Genomic DNA, 18066 nt, shown 5'->3' with positions numbered 1-18066 from the left:
CTAGTTGTGTTGGAACCTTAAACAGTCCAACACATTAATCTAGACGGCCACTCATTATAATCTAAAACATTTCAGGAGCTAATATGTAAACATCTTACCGATGTAACAAATACGAACCACTGGACCAAAGGATATTAATATGTACGGTCAAAGTTGTTTATACGAAAGCCGAACCAGTCAACAATTCGGTCCATCTATTTGTTAGGGCCCATTATGGTTCCTTATTATTTTATGATATTTTTTTGAGAGTTTTGGAATAGCTCAGCCAAAGGTATTTCTGACTGTCCTGCCGTATGATGCCTTTACTCTTTTCATGTGTCTTCCTTTTCACCAGTCAAAGGTATTTTACTCCTTAACAATGTGAAAAAGGAGAGCTGCTTTTCCAGTTCCTCAGGCAGAAGAGTGCATTCTCTGAGTGGTGGAGAGGGCCAATGTGCCAGTAATTTATCTGTCTGCAGATGCAGCTGAAAGTGAAACTGACCTTCTACAGGCACTAACCATGCAGAATAGCAAGACCATACCTCTAGTGAAAAGGCTAGGTCACAGCTCCTCGAAATGGATCCGGGATCCATTGTTGTAAAGAGGAGAGCTTCTTTTTACTCATTTCTTTCTGTGAACTAAAGAGTAGATAAAAGGAAACAAATTAAACAAACCCAAACAAGATTTATAATGATCAATTACTCATAAGCATATATCATGATATTTGTGTTTTCCCTTCATCCATGTCTGTTAGATCTTATTAACAGGTTGGATGACAAATAAACATCACTGTTGGCCTTAGAAAGGTTTCAACCGTGGAAATCAATACTTTCACTGTTTCCTGTGGTATGATCCACTTTAGCCGTGGATATGCTTCAACTTTAGGTTCAAATACCTAAAATGATCTGTAAAAACATATGGACGGTGTAGATAAACCACATGCATTCACGGTGTGCCCAACAAAGTTTACTCATACGGAATCGGATTTCATGGAAAGTGGAAGATCGCTTGTACATCACTCGGAAAAAAAAAAAAAGAGGACGCTATTGCCTGCTAAATGCTTTTGCAGAAATTTCCTACGCTAGGAAGCTAGGGGCTTGAGAAATTCACCCCGTCCATCTGTTTTGTCCGTTCATCTTAAGAAAAAATGAGGTGGATCCAAAACTCATGGGAACCACACGTGAGAAAACAGTGGGGATTGAACGATCACTGTTGCAAGCGCATGACCTTATAAATGCTTTGGACGGCATATTAACATCAAGATAGACCCGAGGAAGGTTTCAATGGTAGGCATTTCTTTCCCCATCGTTACCCCTCACGTGGCCCACTTGAGTTTTGGACCAGCCTCATTTTTGTCATCTTGTCCTAAAATGAGCTAGATAAACTCAGATAGACATGGAAGATTTCTCAGAAACACTACGGCCCACCCAAATTCGCAGTGCAGGAACTTGCTTCGAAATTCACTGTAGGCCCACCACAGAAGAAAAGAATACGCGGATTGCCGAATTTTCGCAGACAAACTGCGTCCACAAAGACCACCGACGGTATTGCTGAATTTTCGGTGGCAATCCGTTTCCACAAGAACAACCACCGAGGAAGGGAAGTCGCCGATCGCGTAGTAAGCAGCTCACCACCCTTTATTGTTTTGTGAAAACTTTGTGGGGCCCACTGTAATGTATGTGTTTCATCTACGCCATTCATCCATTTTTAAAGCTTATTTTAGGACAGTATCTCAAAATCGAATCATATCCAAAGCTCAAGTAGACCACACGACCGGATACATTGGGAATTGAACACTTACTATTGAAAACTTCTACTAGACTACAAAAGTTTTGGATCAAGCTCATATTTGTTTTTTCCCTTCATTCAGGTCTGTGTGACCTTACGGATGGAGAGAATTACATTTATAATATGGTGGACCCCACACAGCCTGCGCATGTTTTATCTTAAACAATACTGGCAGCCCCAGACCAGACCTGTGAGCAGCTAAGAGCTAACCCTTAAATTTTTTAATTAGACCGGTGGCCAGCCTAGGTCATTGTCACACCCTACTTGCTGCTAAGAGTGCAGTTTGATTGGGCCTACCCCGCACCCAACTGGCTCAACCCAAAATTTTGATTGGGTTGGGTTGGGTTGGGCTTCGGTCAGGTTAGGCTTGGGCTGGAAATCTCAACCCGTCTCATAAATTTTAATGAGGTTGGATTAAAAAATAATGGTAAGTAACTGTATTAAAAATTATGTTAGAAAGAAGTGAACCGTCATTATATTTCAATAATGATAAAAAAGAAAAAAGTTTAAATAAATCTCAGAAAAGAAAACCTTGTGAGAAATTTGTGCACTGACGTGCCTGTTTTGTGCTAGCTAGTGGACCATGGTTGGAAATTCAGATGTGCTAAATTAAAGAACCTCACAATTCCTGCGCTGGGATGCTCAGTATCATCTTAGGATAAGAAACGAAAAATCAGGAGGATCCAAAACTCAAGGCACATATGAGAGGAAACAGTGGGGATTTGGTGACCACCGTTAAAACATCCGTATGGCCCCAAAAGCTAGTGTTTGTGAGAAATACACTCTGTCTAATGTTTTGGTAGTGTTTATTTGCCATCCAACCTCTCCATAAGGTGCTATAAACTTGGATGAAGTGAAAAAAATAAAGAACAGCTTGATCCAAAACTTTTATGCGCCGCAAGAAGTTTTTAATGGTCAATCAACACTGTTTCCTATTGTACATCCACCTGAGATTTGGATCTTCTTTTTTTTTTTTTGGGCTCATGGCATAAAATGATATGGAAAAATGGATGAACGGCCAGAATACACACATCAAGGTGGGCCCCATGGTAAGGGCTGCACCTAATCCGCTCCAATTCCAATAGCAATAGCAACCTGACATGCACCATATTCCAATTTTTGGGGCCATTTTTGAAATCAGTGGTGAAATACAATGCTGGACAGCAATGTCGAATGTGGTGATGTCCTCTGCTTGATGCTCACTAGCTTGTTCCTGCTTCCTCTCTTTATCTCCTATGTTGGTTTGGGCTTGGGCTCATGTCCTTAATGTTGGTGATTTGCACTCCATTTCTGTGAAGGGAAAAAGAAAATGGGTGGAAATGAGCTCTCAAAATGCAATTGAGGAGCTCAATGTCAATTCATTTGGATGGGTGGAATGGGTGGAACTGTCTCTCTCTCTCTCAAATTGCAATTGAGGAGCTCCATGCCAAAAAAAAGGCGAATTCAAGATTAAGTAAACCACAGTACCACATGAAACAATAGGAATTGAAGCCTACTTCTGAAAAATTCTTGAGGCCACAAAAGGATATCATCAAGCTGATATTTGTGTGGTCCCTTCATCCAGATCTACGGGACATTATGAACAGTTTAGATGGCAAATAAACCTTCCTAAGAAGGTTTCAACGGTAGCTTGTTTACTTTCCACTGGTTTATGTGGTGTAGTCCATTTGAACTTTGGATGTGTTTTGTTTTAGGCTCATGCTCTAAAATGATATGGACAAATGGATTAACAGTGTGGATATAATACATAAATCATAATAGGGCCACATAAGTTCCACACAATAATCCAACACAGTAGCGGAGGCTCAGGCCATGCTAGATGGGCAGACCATTTGCTCTAACCTGGGCCTAGCCAATATTATTGTGGAAACAGACTCCAAGCTCATAGCGACAACGGCAGATGATCCCACAGATGGCGGAGCCTCAGCCTTTCTTTCAACCACATTTTTCGAGAAGGGAACTCCATGGCAGATGCGTTGGCCAGGCTGGCAAGTGAAGGATGTCCAGACAAAATATACAGATCCCGCTCAGACCTCCCCAGGTTAGTCAGAGGTTTTCTCGTTCTGGACAACGCAGGTTTAGGAACTTTCAGCTGTCCTTGAGTGCGGTCTTTTCACTGGGTAGGCCAGTAGAATTTCTTGATCGGTCTGGGGAGCAAGAGGGTGCTTCCTCCAGTTTTTTAATTTCATTTTTCTGTTTCTAGCTCAGTTAGAGGTTAAATGATAGGTGAGGTCTGTTTCCTTTTGTTGAGACCCACCCGAATGGCTGTAAATTTTTGTGATTAATGAAATTGCGGTAAGAATCTCCACACAATAAAAGTTGTGTTGTATAGTATGCAACCCGTTGGGGGGAGAGAAATTTTCTGCGTGTTTTTGTGAGCTGGTGTGATCGGCAATGGATGGACGGTGTTTACCAATGGTGGGGCCACAGACGTTCGAATTACCCTCGCCTTCAACACAGATGTGGATCGTCTATGTTGATGGCACGGGAAAATTCAGTACCATACGTTCTCATTAGTCCACGTCGTAGCCGATGACTACGAGCTAACAAGATACGCGGATTTCTCTCCCAAATAGATTACGTGCCATGGAATACAACTTTTAACGTACGGAACTTCTCTACGCCCCCACAATTATTTATGTTTTAGATCCAAGGTGTCCATCAATTTTTAAAGACCATTCTAAGATCATTGAGCTCAAAAATGAGGTACATCCAAATCTCAAGTGGACCTCACCAAGAAAGTAGCGGGTATTGAATTACTGCACTTGAAACCTTCCTAGAGACAATGAGCGGTTTATACGCGGTCTAACCTCTTCATAAGGCCACACTAACTCAAATAAAGAGAAAATACAAGTATTAGCTTGATCATATCCCTGTGTGCCCCAAGAAATTTTCAAATAGTATATATCCAATTCCAGTGTTTCTGTAGCGTGGCCCACTTGAGCATTGAATCTCCCTCAATTTTTGTCCTAATTCATAAAATGGTAATAAAAAATTTAATGGACCGTGTGGATCTAAAACATACGTCATGATGACCAAGGAAGTACACTTCCCAGTTTCTTCCAATGCAAATATTTTATCCACACCGGTTCATTGCTTTTCTCAGATCATTTTAAGTTATTATAGAAAAGATGAAGCAGATACACATATCAAATGGACCACATCAAAGGAAGCTGCAGTGATAATGACACCCACTGTTGAAACCTTTCTAAGGGCCACTCGGGATTTTCTTTTTACCACCCAACCTATTAATAAGGTCATGCAGACTTGGATGAAGTGAAAACACAAATTTCATCTTGATCACACACTTCTCCAGTTCCCAAGAAGTTTTTAATGGTGAACGTTCAATCTCCACTTTGTGGCCCACTTAAGCCATGAAACTACCTCAATTTTTGGTTCTTATCTTAAAATAATAATATAAAAACTATTAACGGTGTGGATAAAATATTTACATTATGGTGGGCCCCACAGAACCCTGCCCAGACGGATTACCGTCTAGGTGGGGTAGGACGCAATCTGCGTCCTTATCATGGTACCAACCTTGACATGTATATGATGTATCCATCCCATCCATTCGTTTTTCCATATCATTTTAGGGCATTATCCAAAAAATGAAGGACATCCAATTATCAGATAGACCATAACATAAGAAAAGTTGTGATTGACCATTAATGGATCATAAAAGTTTTGGATCAAGCTGATATTTATTTTCCCTCTACATCCAGGCTTATGTGAACTTATCAACAAATTGGATTGCAAATAAAAACTATGGAGACATTAAAGTGAGCCCTAAGAAGTTTTTAATGGTAGGGTGTTCAATCCCCACTGTTTCCTAGAGTATGGTCCACTCGATAATTGGATCTTCTGAATTTTTGGTATAATGTTCTAAAATGATCTGTAAAAATGGATGGACAGACCGGATAAAGAATAGACACATCAGGGTGGGCTCCACGATAAGGGCTGCACCTTTTGGTGAGACTGGGTCTCATCGAATCCGCTCCCTTGCACCACGCAGCAAGCTGTGAAATTTATCTGGGCCCAAGATAATGTATTTATTAGATTCAGTCTATTTTTTCACGATCTTTTTAAAATACGAACAGAAAAGCAATGCAGATCCAAAGCTAAAGTGGATCATACCGAAGCCGGTAGTAATTGATGCAACCGTTGAAATTTTACTGCGGTCAAGGAAGGCTTTGATCAAGCTGATATTTGTATTTTAACTTCATCCAGTTAGGTGTGATCTCATGAACTAGTCAGATGGAAAATGAACCTCATGGTTGACCCTAGGAAAGTTTCAACAGTTGTTTGTTCAAGTTTTATGTGGTGTGACCCCTTTGAGCTTTGGATGTACCTCATTTTGGGGATTGTGCTCGAAAATTATCTAAAATTTTTGATGGAAGGTTTATATTTAACATAAAAATTATGGTGGGACCAATGAGAAATCCACACTTAAAGAGAGAGGTGCTCAAGATCTCTCACACAACTGTTAAGGGTTAGTTCTTCTAGTTGCTTAGGAAACTTAAATAGTTCATTCGGTTGATCTTGACCGTCCATTACGTTCAACAAAAAATTCGCGTTTACAGGAAGGATGATGGATCATTTATTTTCGCATTCTCAGCAGGGTGTGGTTTTGGATCGAATAACCTCGCGGAACTTCGTGCTATTTACGACGGTATGGTCATATGTTTGAAAAAAGGGTTAAACAGGATAATGGTTGAAACGGATTCAAAGTTGGCTAAAGACATTCTTGTGGGCGATACAAGGTGCCCATGGAAATGGAAACCGTGGGTAGACAGAATCAACGCATTGAAGCAATCCGGTACTTTCTCCTTCAACCACATTTTCCACGAAGGAAACGGACCAGCCGACGGTTTGGCAAGAGAAGGGAGCGGGACCCAGTCGTCAATCCTTCATGACAATTTAGCTTCACTTCCAAGGCAGATAAGAGGCTGGATTTTTTTTTATAAGGTTGGGCTTGGAATGATTCGTACCGCCGCATAGCCCGCCGCTCCCTTATCTATATTTCTCCATTGTCTGATGTACAGAGATTCTCATACGATAGGTCGCCCTGTCCCCTTTCTGTTGCTGGGCTGACCTGAAAGCTATAGATTGTACATCCAGCTTTCCTTTATGAAATATAATACAAATGCTTTCCTTTGAAAAAAAAAAGAACAAACGTTCAACAAAAAATTCATGAGCTAGCATAGAAATATCAGACAAAAATAAGTCTTAACCATCAATGCCATCTATCTATTAGATTGCTCCCATCATAGATTGCTTTTGATTCTAAAGAATCACTTGTCTAACCCATCATAGATTGCTTTTGATTCTAAAGAATCACTTGTGTTAGACAGTCATAACAATCCTATTCATGAGTCCCAACGGCTATTAAAAAATGGCTCAATTAAGATGGATTTGTTCAATCAAACAGACTCACTTATAATACATGCATGGTAGCCCTTTAAAAATATTCTAAATTTAATTTGTGTTTTATTCACGATGTCCATTCATTTTTCAGATCATTTTAGACATAAGCCAAAAAACGGGTGCAGCTTCCATGAAACCCGAGATGCACTATGGTCGGTGGAGCCTTGTGGTGGCCTACCATGATGTATGTACCTTACATCCACACTATCCATCTGTTTTGACGGATCAGGTGGACCAACAGGACACAGTCGTGATTGGCCATTAAAAACTTTTTGCGGGCCACAAAAGTTTTGGATCTAGCTGATATTGCTATGGTCCCTTCATCTAAGTCCGTGACCTTATCAATAGGTTGGATGGCCAGGAAGTAAGTAGTGTGGTAGCTATGGTGGCCCCAGGAAGTTTTTAATGGTGGGTAGTGGATCACTGTTGTTTCCTGTGGTGTGGCCCACCTAAGATTTGAATGTGCTTCATATTTTTGTGATCATACGCTAAAATGAACTATCAAAATGGATGGACAGTGTAGATGTAAGGCACATACATCATAGTGGCCCCACAGTCAGGGATTCACCGAAGCTGTTCCCCCAAAAAAGAGATCCAAATCTCAGTGGACCACACCCCAACGGTGATTGAACCCTCACCATTAAAATTTTACTTGAGGCACTATGAAAGTTTTGGATGAAGCTGATGTATATTTTATTTCAATCACCACTATTTTTTTATGATGCGGTCCACCTGAGATTTTGATTTGCCTCATTTTTTGGCTCATGCATGCCCTCGGATGGGCCGAAAAAATGGATGGATAGAGACTATAAAATGCATACATCATAGTGGGGCCACATAGCTTTTTCAGTAGCAGACACTACCAACGTGGGCGTTGTTTGCTAAACTACTGCAATACAAGTCTGCTGCAAGAATGGATTAGCACTTTATGTTATAGGATTTGAGTGGGCAACCTCACATAAGGAGGCTCAATCAAACAGTGCGAGTACCCAATCCGCATCCTGGGAGAAGCTGCAGTGCATCAGAAACAGCTCTTCATTCTCTAAAATGATTATTATATCCATATGTGAGACATTGGGCGCACATATATGTGGTGGCGTCTAAATTAGCTCACCTGTACAGATGTGTAAACAATGCTCAAGAGTTAAAATACACCTCATGCGTAGAATCACCAAAATAAGAAATTAATGTAATATATCATTTGGTCCAATGGCACACATATTAAAACCGATAAAAATACATATCACACTTGATCTAAGAAAAATTCAGGCTCCTTTCTAAAATTACTCTAACATCGTAAGAAATAACTAATAAAAAGGATTTATACTTTAACAATGACTCTATGTTACCATTCATGGAAAAAAGGAAGAAAATAGGACTTGATGCCATCTTCTTCCCACTGTAAATTATCCCACCATTCTTTTTCACCACGTATCTTCCTTGGAGAATTGTGTGTGCTATGGAGAGGAAGAGGGAGCTTTTTCAACTTTGGGCAATTAATGACGTCGATTTCCTCCAAGGAAGGAAAATGCAGTGCATAGCTACAGATGCTCGTTAGTTCTGAAAGGTACCCGAGTGTTATACGTTTTAGTTGCATTAGCCCTATATCTCCAACTTCATCATCAGGAATGACCGTACCCATTACTTCTTCTAGCTCATTGCAATCTTCTATCAAAATTGTTTCCAGACTTTCAAGTTGTAGTAAACCATAAATTTTCTTCAACTTGTCACATGACTCAATCCTTATGGAGTGAAGGTTTCTGAAGCATCCACGGCCCACCCGAATGCAATTTAAGTGGGGGAGTTCCCAAAGGTCGAGCCATTCTAGGCTCGAAACAGGATAATCGTCATCCTTCTTTGCATACCCACTAATTGTCACCTCCACCAACCCATTGCAGCGGCGAAGAGTAAGTCGTTGAAGACTTTTCATTGCAGTAAAAACGGATGATAGTTGGTTGGAGATAGTCAGATCCGTCAGATACACATACCGAGTCACGTTCCGTAGCTTGCTAGAGCAGAGCAACCTTTCAAGAGCATGCACATTTGATAAGCTGAGATTAAGATGGTTTAAACGTTCCAGGCTTTCTAACTCACTCATATCTAATCCACTCCCTTCTTCCCACTTTGAATAACTATAATATAGGTTCATTACTCTTAACTCAGAAAGCCTGGAGATTGCTCCCTGAGGAATTGTGTGCAAACTAGTTGTATACTCCAAGTCCAAGTGCTTCAGCTTTACCAGATTTCCTATCTCTTCAGGCAATGATGTGACCATCATGTGCGATAGATTGAGATATCGTAGCTCTGCCAAGTTACCGATCCCTGCAGGAAGCTCTACTATCGATGACATTGACAGATCCAAGACCCTAAGAAGAGGCATGAACTGAAAAAAATCAGTATGGAACTTTGTAAAATACAAATTCCTTTGGAGCATCAAGGTTAAGAGGTTGGGGCATTGAGGTATCTCTGTTACTTCTCTTATGTCATTATTCATTAGAGATATCCTCTCGGCCTCCTTCCACCTCTCAACCACCGGTGCATGCGTCAGTCCCACGCCAGCTCTCACCAAAAACCTATTCTTCTTCTTCCCGCACTCTGAAGCTATCCATAATGCCAGATCACGAATCACGTCATGCAACTTTACCTCTGTTTTTTCATCAGAACCACTGTCCAACAAGCATGCAGTCTTTAATCTTCCAATGATATCATGTCCCTTGTTATGGGCTTCATCAAGATCATCATCCCACCCATCTAAGAATCCTTCGCCTATCCAGAAATCTATAAGTTCTTCTTTGTCAATGGAGTAGTCCTCCGGAAACAGGGCACAGTACAGGAAACATGATTTAATCATGTCACCACCCAAATTATCATAACTGAATTTCAAACGCAAAAGCATTTCATCTTCCATACCTGATATCTCTGATGGTGGCTTGCTCGTGCTAAGAACTGATATTGCATGCTTCCATTCCTGTGGTGTCTTCTTGCATGCCATGGCCTGCCCGATGGTTATTAGCGCAAGGGGCAGACCTTTGCACTCTTTGGTAATCTTCACAGCAAGGGCTGGTATGTCCCGATGAGAAATCATGGTCTCTTCACCAACATTCTGTCGAAACAGATTCATTGATTCTTGCTCCTGGAGGCATTCTACTCTAATCTTCTTATCGGCAGCCATGCGGCCACAAACGTCCTCAAATCGTGTGGTGAAGACGACCTTGCTCATGTTTTGGCTATTTGGATGAGGAATTCCGATCATCTCTAGATCCAACCGTTCCCATATATCATCAAACAACAGCATGAATTTCTTATTGCTCAAGACCTTGTAAATGTCTCGAGCCCGTGTCTCATTGTTGCTTTCATTCTCCACTCCAGACAAGCCCAACCGCTGCCCGATATCCTTCTGAATCTTCTCCACATTCAACTCTTTAGACACCACCACCCAAATGATGAAAGCAAATTCATGAGTTCTTACAAGGAATTCGTTGTTAATCTTTTTTAGGAGAGTCGTCTTCCCGACTCCCCCCATTCCATATATTCCAAAAATTCCCACTTCGTCTTCACTAATCAAACCTAGAGCATTCGACAACATCAAGTCCATGCCCACAGCTGATGTGCAAGGCATCTCTTCAATGGCATCAGGAAGCGGCTTCTGTGCCACTACATCCAAGGAATCAACTTTGCTCTTCAACTTGACCACGTCGTCCAGCTTCATCGCCACCTTCTTGCAGAGCTGGTAGCCAGACCAACTCGTTCTCGTCACTTTCTTAGATTCTTCTACCATGGCATTCACTTCTCCTTCGATGGATTCTACTTTTTCTAGCCACCAGTGCACATAGTGTGTGCGTTTGAGGTTCTGCCGTTCGGCAACTTCCACCCTTGTCTTCACGTCGTCCCTTACACATTTCAATTCGTTCATGGCGTTCTTCAGCGAGTCCACATTTTCTTGGAGGTTGACGATATGTCCTGTGCGTCGAGTGATGGGATCCAAAAGGCGAGATATGATGGAATCCATGACTGTGAATGAGAAAATGAGAAAGGTCAAAATGTATGGAAGGGTTGAGCTAGAAAGTACGATGGAACTCTCACAGCTCTATTTATGCTCCTGAAATTTCTTATTTCTACCGCTTTTAGTCAAAAGTAAGATGATTATTTGAGAAAAGCACTATAAATTGTATTACTCCTAGTTGCATTGGTTCACATGCACAGTACAATCAATCGATCCAAACTGTACAGTAATTCAAAAACAACAGTTCATAGGATATCATTCAAAAATATGACTCATCAGATGATACATTCCATCCTTGCCTTATTTGGTATAGCCCTTTTTTTCAAGCATTGACTGATGATTATAGTTTCCTAACAAAAGTGATTCTTAAGAACCATAAGAAATATATGATGGTTCACATAAAATAGAAGATCAACTTGTTGTTTAGATCTTTTTCGTGTAAAAATCTTGAGCATCCGTATCAAAATCCATTTGATCAAATAGCTAATATTTTTTAGATGAGTGTGATATTTTCAGGTGGTCCAAGAAATGTGCACTGGACTTATCGAACCATTTAGATCAATGGAAGAATGTGCATTGGACCTACGGAACAGTTTAGATCAATGGAATAAATGGTTCAAATGTCCCAACGCAACCAGGAGAACTGTAACTTATATAGTGCTCGGACGGTACTGTAATACTTCTTTAATTTATTTTTGGTCCTCGAACACTAAACGTTGCTCTGGAGCTGGGCAGCGGACCGAGTGGGATCGGATTTGGTCCGAAAGTTGCCTAGGCTAATCCGAACTCGATCCGATCCGGGACCGAGTCTGGGACACCTAACCCGAACCGATCCGTTACATGCTTGGCCTGACCCGAACCGAGTCCGACTCCGTCAGGGAAATCGAGTCGGATCAGATTGGGTATGGATTGAATTTTTTAACGGTGAAAATCATTATCCTCGCTACTATTTTCGATGTGGTCCATTTGAGCTTTAGATATGATTCACTTTGTTTTTCCAAATGCTTTAAAATTATCACAAAAAATGGATAAACGGTATGGAAATAATAAATACATCATTGTGGGGCCCATGTAATGTGGATCTCATTTGAGCCGTTTGTACAATACAGCTGTATTGGCGTGCACAGCACGCTAGCCGCTATTACGTGCTGTGCACGAAAGTGCCGTGCATGGTGTAACGTTAGCAAGTTCTGTGGGCCTGATCATTGGGTATGTGTTATATCCAAACCGTCCATCCATTCTGTGAGCTCGTTTTTAGGCTTGAGACGAAAAATACGACAGATCTAACTATCACATGGACCACAAGAAATATAACCGTGAAAATCATTCGCTGCTGCTACTTGTGGTGTGGTCCAGATGATCTTTGGATATTATTCAGTTTTTAGATAATACTCTACAATGATCTCTAAAAATATATGAATGGTGTAGATATAATAAATACATCACTATGGGGCCCATATAACTTTAATCTCCTTTGAACCGTTCGTACAACTCGGAGCTCGAGGAGCATCAATCTCGTCTTCGCACCAGCTAGCCCGAGGCTACAGCGGTAGGATGCGGATTTCCTGTGAAAGCCTTTCGTAGGAGGTTCCTGCAATGGGATGCTAGGTGGGGAAAGCCTTTCGTAGGAGGTTCCTGCAATGGGATGCTAGGTGGGTCCCACTGTGATGTTTATGATAAATCGACACCATCCATACGTTTTGGGAGATCATTTTAGGACATGTGGCCAAAAATGAAGTGTATCGAAACCTTATGTGGGTTGTACGAGAGGAAACATTGTAAATTCAGTGGCCACCATTTGAAACATTCATATGGCTACAAAGTTTCATATCGGGCAAAATTTTTTATTTTTTCACTTCATCCAAGTGGTAATGACCTTATAAACAGTTTGGATGGCATAGAAATATCAAGGTAGATCCCAGGAAGGTTTCAACAGTAGAAAACTCTTTCTTCAGTTTTCCCTCTCGTCCGGCCCACTTGAGTATGGGATCCACCTCATTTTTAGCAGTATATACTAAAATGACCTCCCAGAATGGATGGACGGTGTGAATTTCTCACAAACATTATTGTGGGCCCCACCTAGCATCCTAGTGCAGGAACCTGAAGCTTTTTACATGTGTCATATCAGTGATGCCTAAGCCTGACGGAAACGGATTGGCTACTCCCTGTTCAGTGATATGTGGGCCCCATCATGATGTATGTATTTAATCGATGTCGTTCATCCATTTTTACAGATCATTTTAAGGCTGGATATAAAATATTAGAGGGATAAAAATCTCAGGTGGACCACACCATAGAAAAACAATAATGATTGGATATCCACTATTAAAATCCTCCTAAGGCTCGAGTCGGGTCTGGTTGGTTCGGGCCAGATCCTCTCGGTTCGGGTATCCAGGTCGGATTGGTCCGGATCAACCTCTATCCAGACCTGACCCGAAATACGATCGGATCTGGTTGGACAGACTCGATTAGGTCAATCTAAATCGTCGATTCTGTTCAGAACGGCACCAAGTCGGGTCAGATCGGGTCAGATCCACCGGATCGGGTCCAAAATGCCCACCTCTAGCTCTGAGAGCGTATTAGGTGAGACTCTGGACGCCTGAATGTGGGGCCACTTTGTGTATGTGACTACATCCACGCCTTGCATTTGTATTGAAAGCTCATTTCAGGACATGATTCAAAAAATAAGGAAGATGCAAATCTCATGTGGACTATAATACAAGAAATAGTGGTAATTGACCATTAAAAACTTCTCATTGGCCGCAAAAATTTTGGATCAACAGGATGATATTTGTGTAGTCTTTTTTGTGACATCATCAATGGGTTGGATGGCAAATAAACATTCCGGTGGCTCCATGAAGTTTTTAATTGTGGGGATTCAGTCACTACTGTTTATATTGATATGGTATTGTCCATATGAGATTTGGAGCTGCTTCATTTTTTGGGATAGCTCTCTAAAATGAGGTTTCAAAACGGTTGGACAGTTGGATTTAAGGCACATACATCACTAGTGAACTGACAGTGGGTGTGCTAACAAGCTAACCGAAAAAAAAAAAAAGGCACATACATCACTATAAGCTCCACAGTCAGAGGTCCCAGCCGCCCCGGATCCACCAGTGTCTAGCTTAATCGTCTCCCAAGTGCTCCTTAGTGGCGTTGGGACCTTAGACAGTCTAACACATTAATATAGACCGTTCACTATATTCCATAAACATTTCAAGTCTAACATGTAATGATCGCACCAATCTAAAAACACATCCATTTGACCAAAGGAATTTAAAATTGACGGTCAAAGTTGTTTACATAGAAACAGTTCCGGCCGGCCACAATTTGAGCCTTCTATTTGTTGGGGCCCGATATGGATTGCTTGTTATTTAAAAGAATCACCTTTGTTAGGCAATTATAACCATCAGATCCATAGCTTTGAAAGTATATGACCAGAGAAAATAAGGCCAAATAAAGAATGGATTGTATCATCTGACAAGAAAATTTCTGGATGTTAGTCTAGAAAATGTGTTATCAAGGAACAGATGTTTTAGATTGATTAATTTGACTATCCAAGTGAAAGAATACAACTGGGAGCACTATAACTAACAAGTGCTCCGAGAAACCCTCGAGCATTTCCCAATAATGTAATGGTGGTATGGCGTGATAGTGAGTTTAGCTTCTCATTTTAAGCTTAAGTTTTTATACCCTCGTGTGGTCACTTCATCCAGATTTTTGTGACATCATCAACGGGGTTGGATGGCAAATAAACATTCCAGTGGCCCGCATAAAATTTTTAGTGGTAGGGATTCAATCACTATTGTTTACTTATGGTATGGTCCACATAAGATTTGGATGTACTTCATTTTTGGGATTGCACCCTAAAATGAGCTTTCAAAACGGTTGGACGGTGTGGATTTAAGGCACATACATCACTGTGAGCCCTACAGTAAGAGGTCCCACAGGCCACGGTGGATCCGGCGTCTCACCTAATCCGCTCCCAGGTCCTCTTAGTGGCGTTGGGACCTTAGAAAGTCCAACACATTAATCTAGACCGTTCATTATATTCTATCAAAATTTCAAGGGTTAAGATGTAAGCATCGCACCAAGTTAGTATTCGTACTATGGTTACACGGTAACACGAGCACTGAAAATTACAGCGGGTGTTACAGCATGTCAGCCGAATTAAATTGACTTTATGGTCCTAGCCTCCTCCTACTTGACATTTGGAAATTAGTCTTAATTCTTGAAAAACTATTCCTTACTTCTACAAGGAAACAACTTCACATGCATGAGATCCACACTGTCCATCAGGTATAAAACCCCTTGCTGCCCTCGATCCAAAAAATAAGGCGGATTCAACACTCAGGTGGGCCATCCCATACGTAGAAACCTCTGTGTTCACGTGTTATAGCCCATCTCAGTTTTGGAATAGCATGAGGTTTTGGGGAATGCTTTCATCCTAGTGAGTCAAGTTAGATGAATGGACTGAATGTGATATATACAGCACTGTGGGCCCTTCACAAAACCAATGGTGAGCATTCTTTATCAACTGTGATATATACAGCTTGCCTAAATTCTTGACCAACATGATTTATGGGTATGAGCCTAAATAAGGGTCTTATGAATGGGTTGGATCTAATGAAAAGTTTAGCCGTCCACGTGGTTGTAGGCGGCAATTTTGGAGTTCTGGGAGTTGCTACATGTTTAGCTCGCGGGAGATAAAAGGTATAATATTGTTATTGCAATAACCATAAATGTGGGGAACAAGAGTAACAGGAGGAAAATAGTGGAATCTTTTAGTGAAACTTCTAAAGATGTCTAAATACATGTATTTGCATGTGTAAGAGTGAGTATTCAGCTATTTAAATATATATATATATATATATATATATATATATATATATATATATATATATATATATATATATATATATATATATATATATATAATCATCTATTCATTAAGAATTTAGGATTTAAAGTTGTAAGTTGTGACTAGTCCATTCCATTTTCAAGATGATTAACGGCTCATATTGTTAAATTATGTCTGCATATGGGATAGAAATCATCAAATAGGCATATGAATTCATCTGGTCGACTAGGCTGCGTCCTGAACCGAGCATTGGCTGCGAGTCTGCAACCATCGTGGGAACCTAATGGTAGGGTCCACCTCAATATATGTATTGTATATCCATGACGTCCATCCTTTTTGCCATCCTATTTTAGTGCATGGTGTAAAAACTGAAGCAGATACAAATTTCAGGTGAACTACACCACATGAAACAGTGGTCATTGAATGGCCACCATTAAAAACTTATTTTGGACCACAGTGGTCATTGAATGGCCACCATTCAAAACCTATTTTGGACCACAAAAGTTTTTGCTCAAGCTGATATTTGTTTTTTCCTTTCATCTAGATCTAGATTACCTTATCAGCAGATTTGATAGTCAATAAATATTAGGGTGGACCTTAGGAAGTTTTAAATGATGAGTATCTAATGACAATTGTTTCCTGTGGCGTGGTCTACCTAAAATTTGTATTTGCTTCATTTCTAGAACCATGCCCTACAATAACTTGGCCAAAATGATGGACTGCGTGGATATACAATTCATACGGCAAGGTGGGCCCTATAGTCAAGGTATAATCCACTTGGATGGTTCCAGGTAGCATCCTAAGCCGCGCGATCCCCCCTCGACGGGATTGCCTGCAAAAGCCTTTTGGGGTGAATTGTTGACCGAAAAATACGATCCGAGACCGAGTCCAGGTCACTGGACTTGACAGATCCGATACTTGATTTATTTGACCCGATCCGAGTCTGACTCGGTGAAGGAAATTGAGTCGGATCGGGTTGGACACTATTCGGATCATTTCATATGGTGTGGTCCACTTTAATCTTCAATGTATCATAATTTTTTGTTCAACGCCTAAATTGATATGTCAAAATGGATGAACGGCTTAGATAACATATATACATCAAGGTGGGCCCCACATGACTATAAAAAATTTGTATAAATGCATGCTGCATGTGTTGTCCCATCGGGCAGGCAGCCTCAACTCTCAAGGCTACTGACGTAACGTCACCAAGTTCTGTGGGCCCCACTATGCTGTATGTGTTACATCCACATTGTCGATCAATTTTGAGATATCATTTTAGGGCATGAGCCAAATAATGATGTAGATAAAAACTTGTAGTAGACCACATCACAGAAAAAAGTGGGGAGAATGATTTCCACCGTTGAAACTATTCTAAGGCCCACCGTAATGTTTATTTGAAATCCAACCTATTCAAAAGTTGAAAAATAAAGAAATAAGGGAAAACACAAATACCACGTTAATCTAAAACTTTTGTAGCCTTTAAAAGTTTTTAATGGTGGGCATCACTGTCCAGAAAACTTTCTATATTGGGGTCCGCTGGAGCTTTGGATTTCATTCATTCTTTGGATATTGCCCTGAAATGATCTCTCCAAATGGATGGAAGGTTGGATACATAACATACATCATGGTGGGGCCCAAGTAACTTGGTTAAGCCACTTTAATACATACTCTCACAACCTACCGTATTGACGTGTAAAGCAAGTAAACAGCTGTTGCCCGCCTGTTGACGTGCCGTGCAAGTAACCCATTCTCATATCTGAGTGAACTCTGTTGGGGCCCACCATGAATGCATGTGGTGTATCCATGCCGTCCATTTGTTTTTTCAGATTATTTTAGCTGTTGAACCCAAAATTGATGAATATTCAAAGCTCAAGTGGACCACACCATAAGAAAAAGTAAAAATATTATTTTTTACTCCGGATCTGGCCGGATCGGAACGGTCCGGATCTATTCGGATCGGGTTTTCGGATCGGAACGGTCCGGATTAACCACTATCCGATCTCGA

The 18066-nt window shown here is 40.8% G+C and overlaps 2 protein-coding genes across 2 annotated transcripts in view; both read right to left on the bottom strand.

Annotated features, from left to right (window-relative positions):
* LOC131223386 (probable disease resistance protein At5g63020) overlaps positions 1-18066 on the bottom strand; it is a 29234-nt gene that overhangs the window by 3301 nt on the left and 7867 nt on the right. The gene's annotated exons all lie outside the window — the stretch shown is intronic.
* On the bottom strand, positions 8540-11203 carry LOC131224191 (disease resistance protein RPS5-like). The gene has a single exon (XM_058219731.1). The coding sequence runs from the start codon at positions 11201-11203 to the stop codon at positions 8540-8542; it is 2664 nt and encodes an 887-aa protein (XP_058075714.1).

The sequence above is a fragment of the Magnolia sinica genome, chromosome 13 (genome assembly GCF_029962835.1).
Source record: "Magnolia sinica isolate HGM2019 chromosome 13, MsV1, whole genome shotgun sequence".
In the NCBI taxonomy this organism is placed as follows: Eukaryota; Viridiplantae; Streptophyta; class Magnoliopsida; order Magnoliales; family Magnoliaceae; genus Magnolia; species Magnolia sinica.
This window is presented reverse-complemented; position numbering and strand designations above follow the sequence as displayed.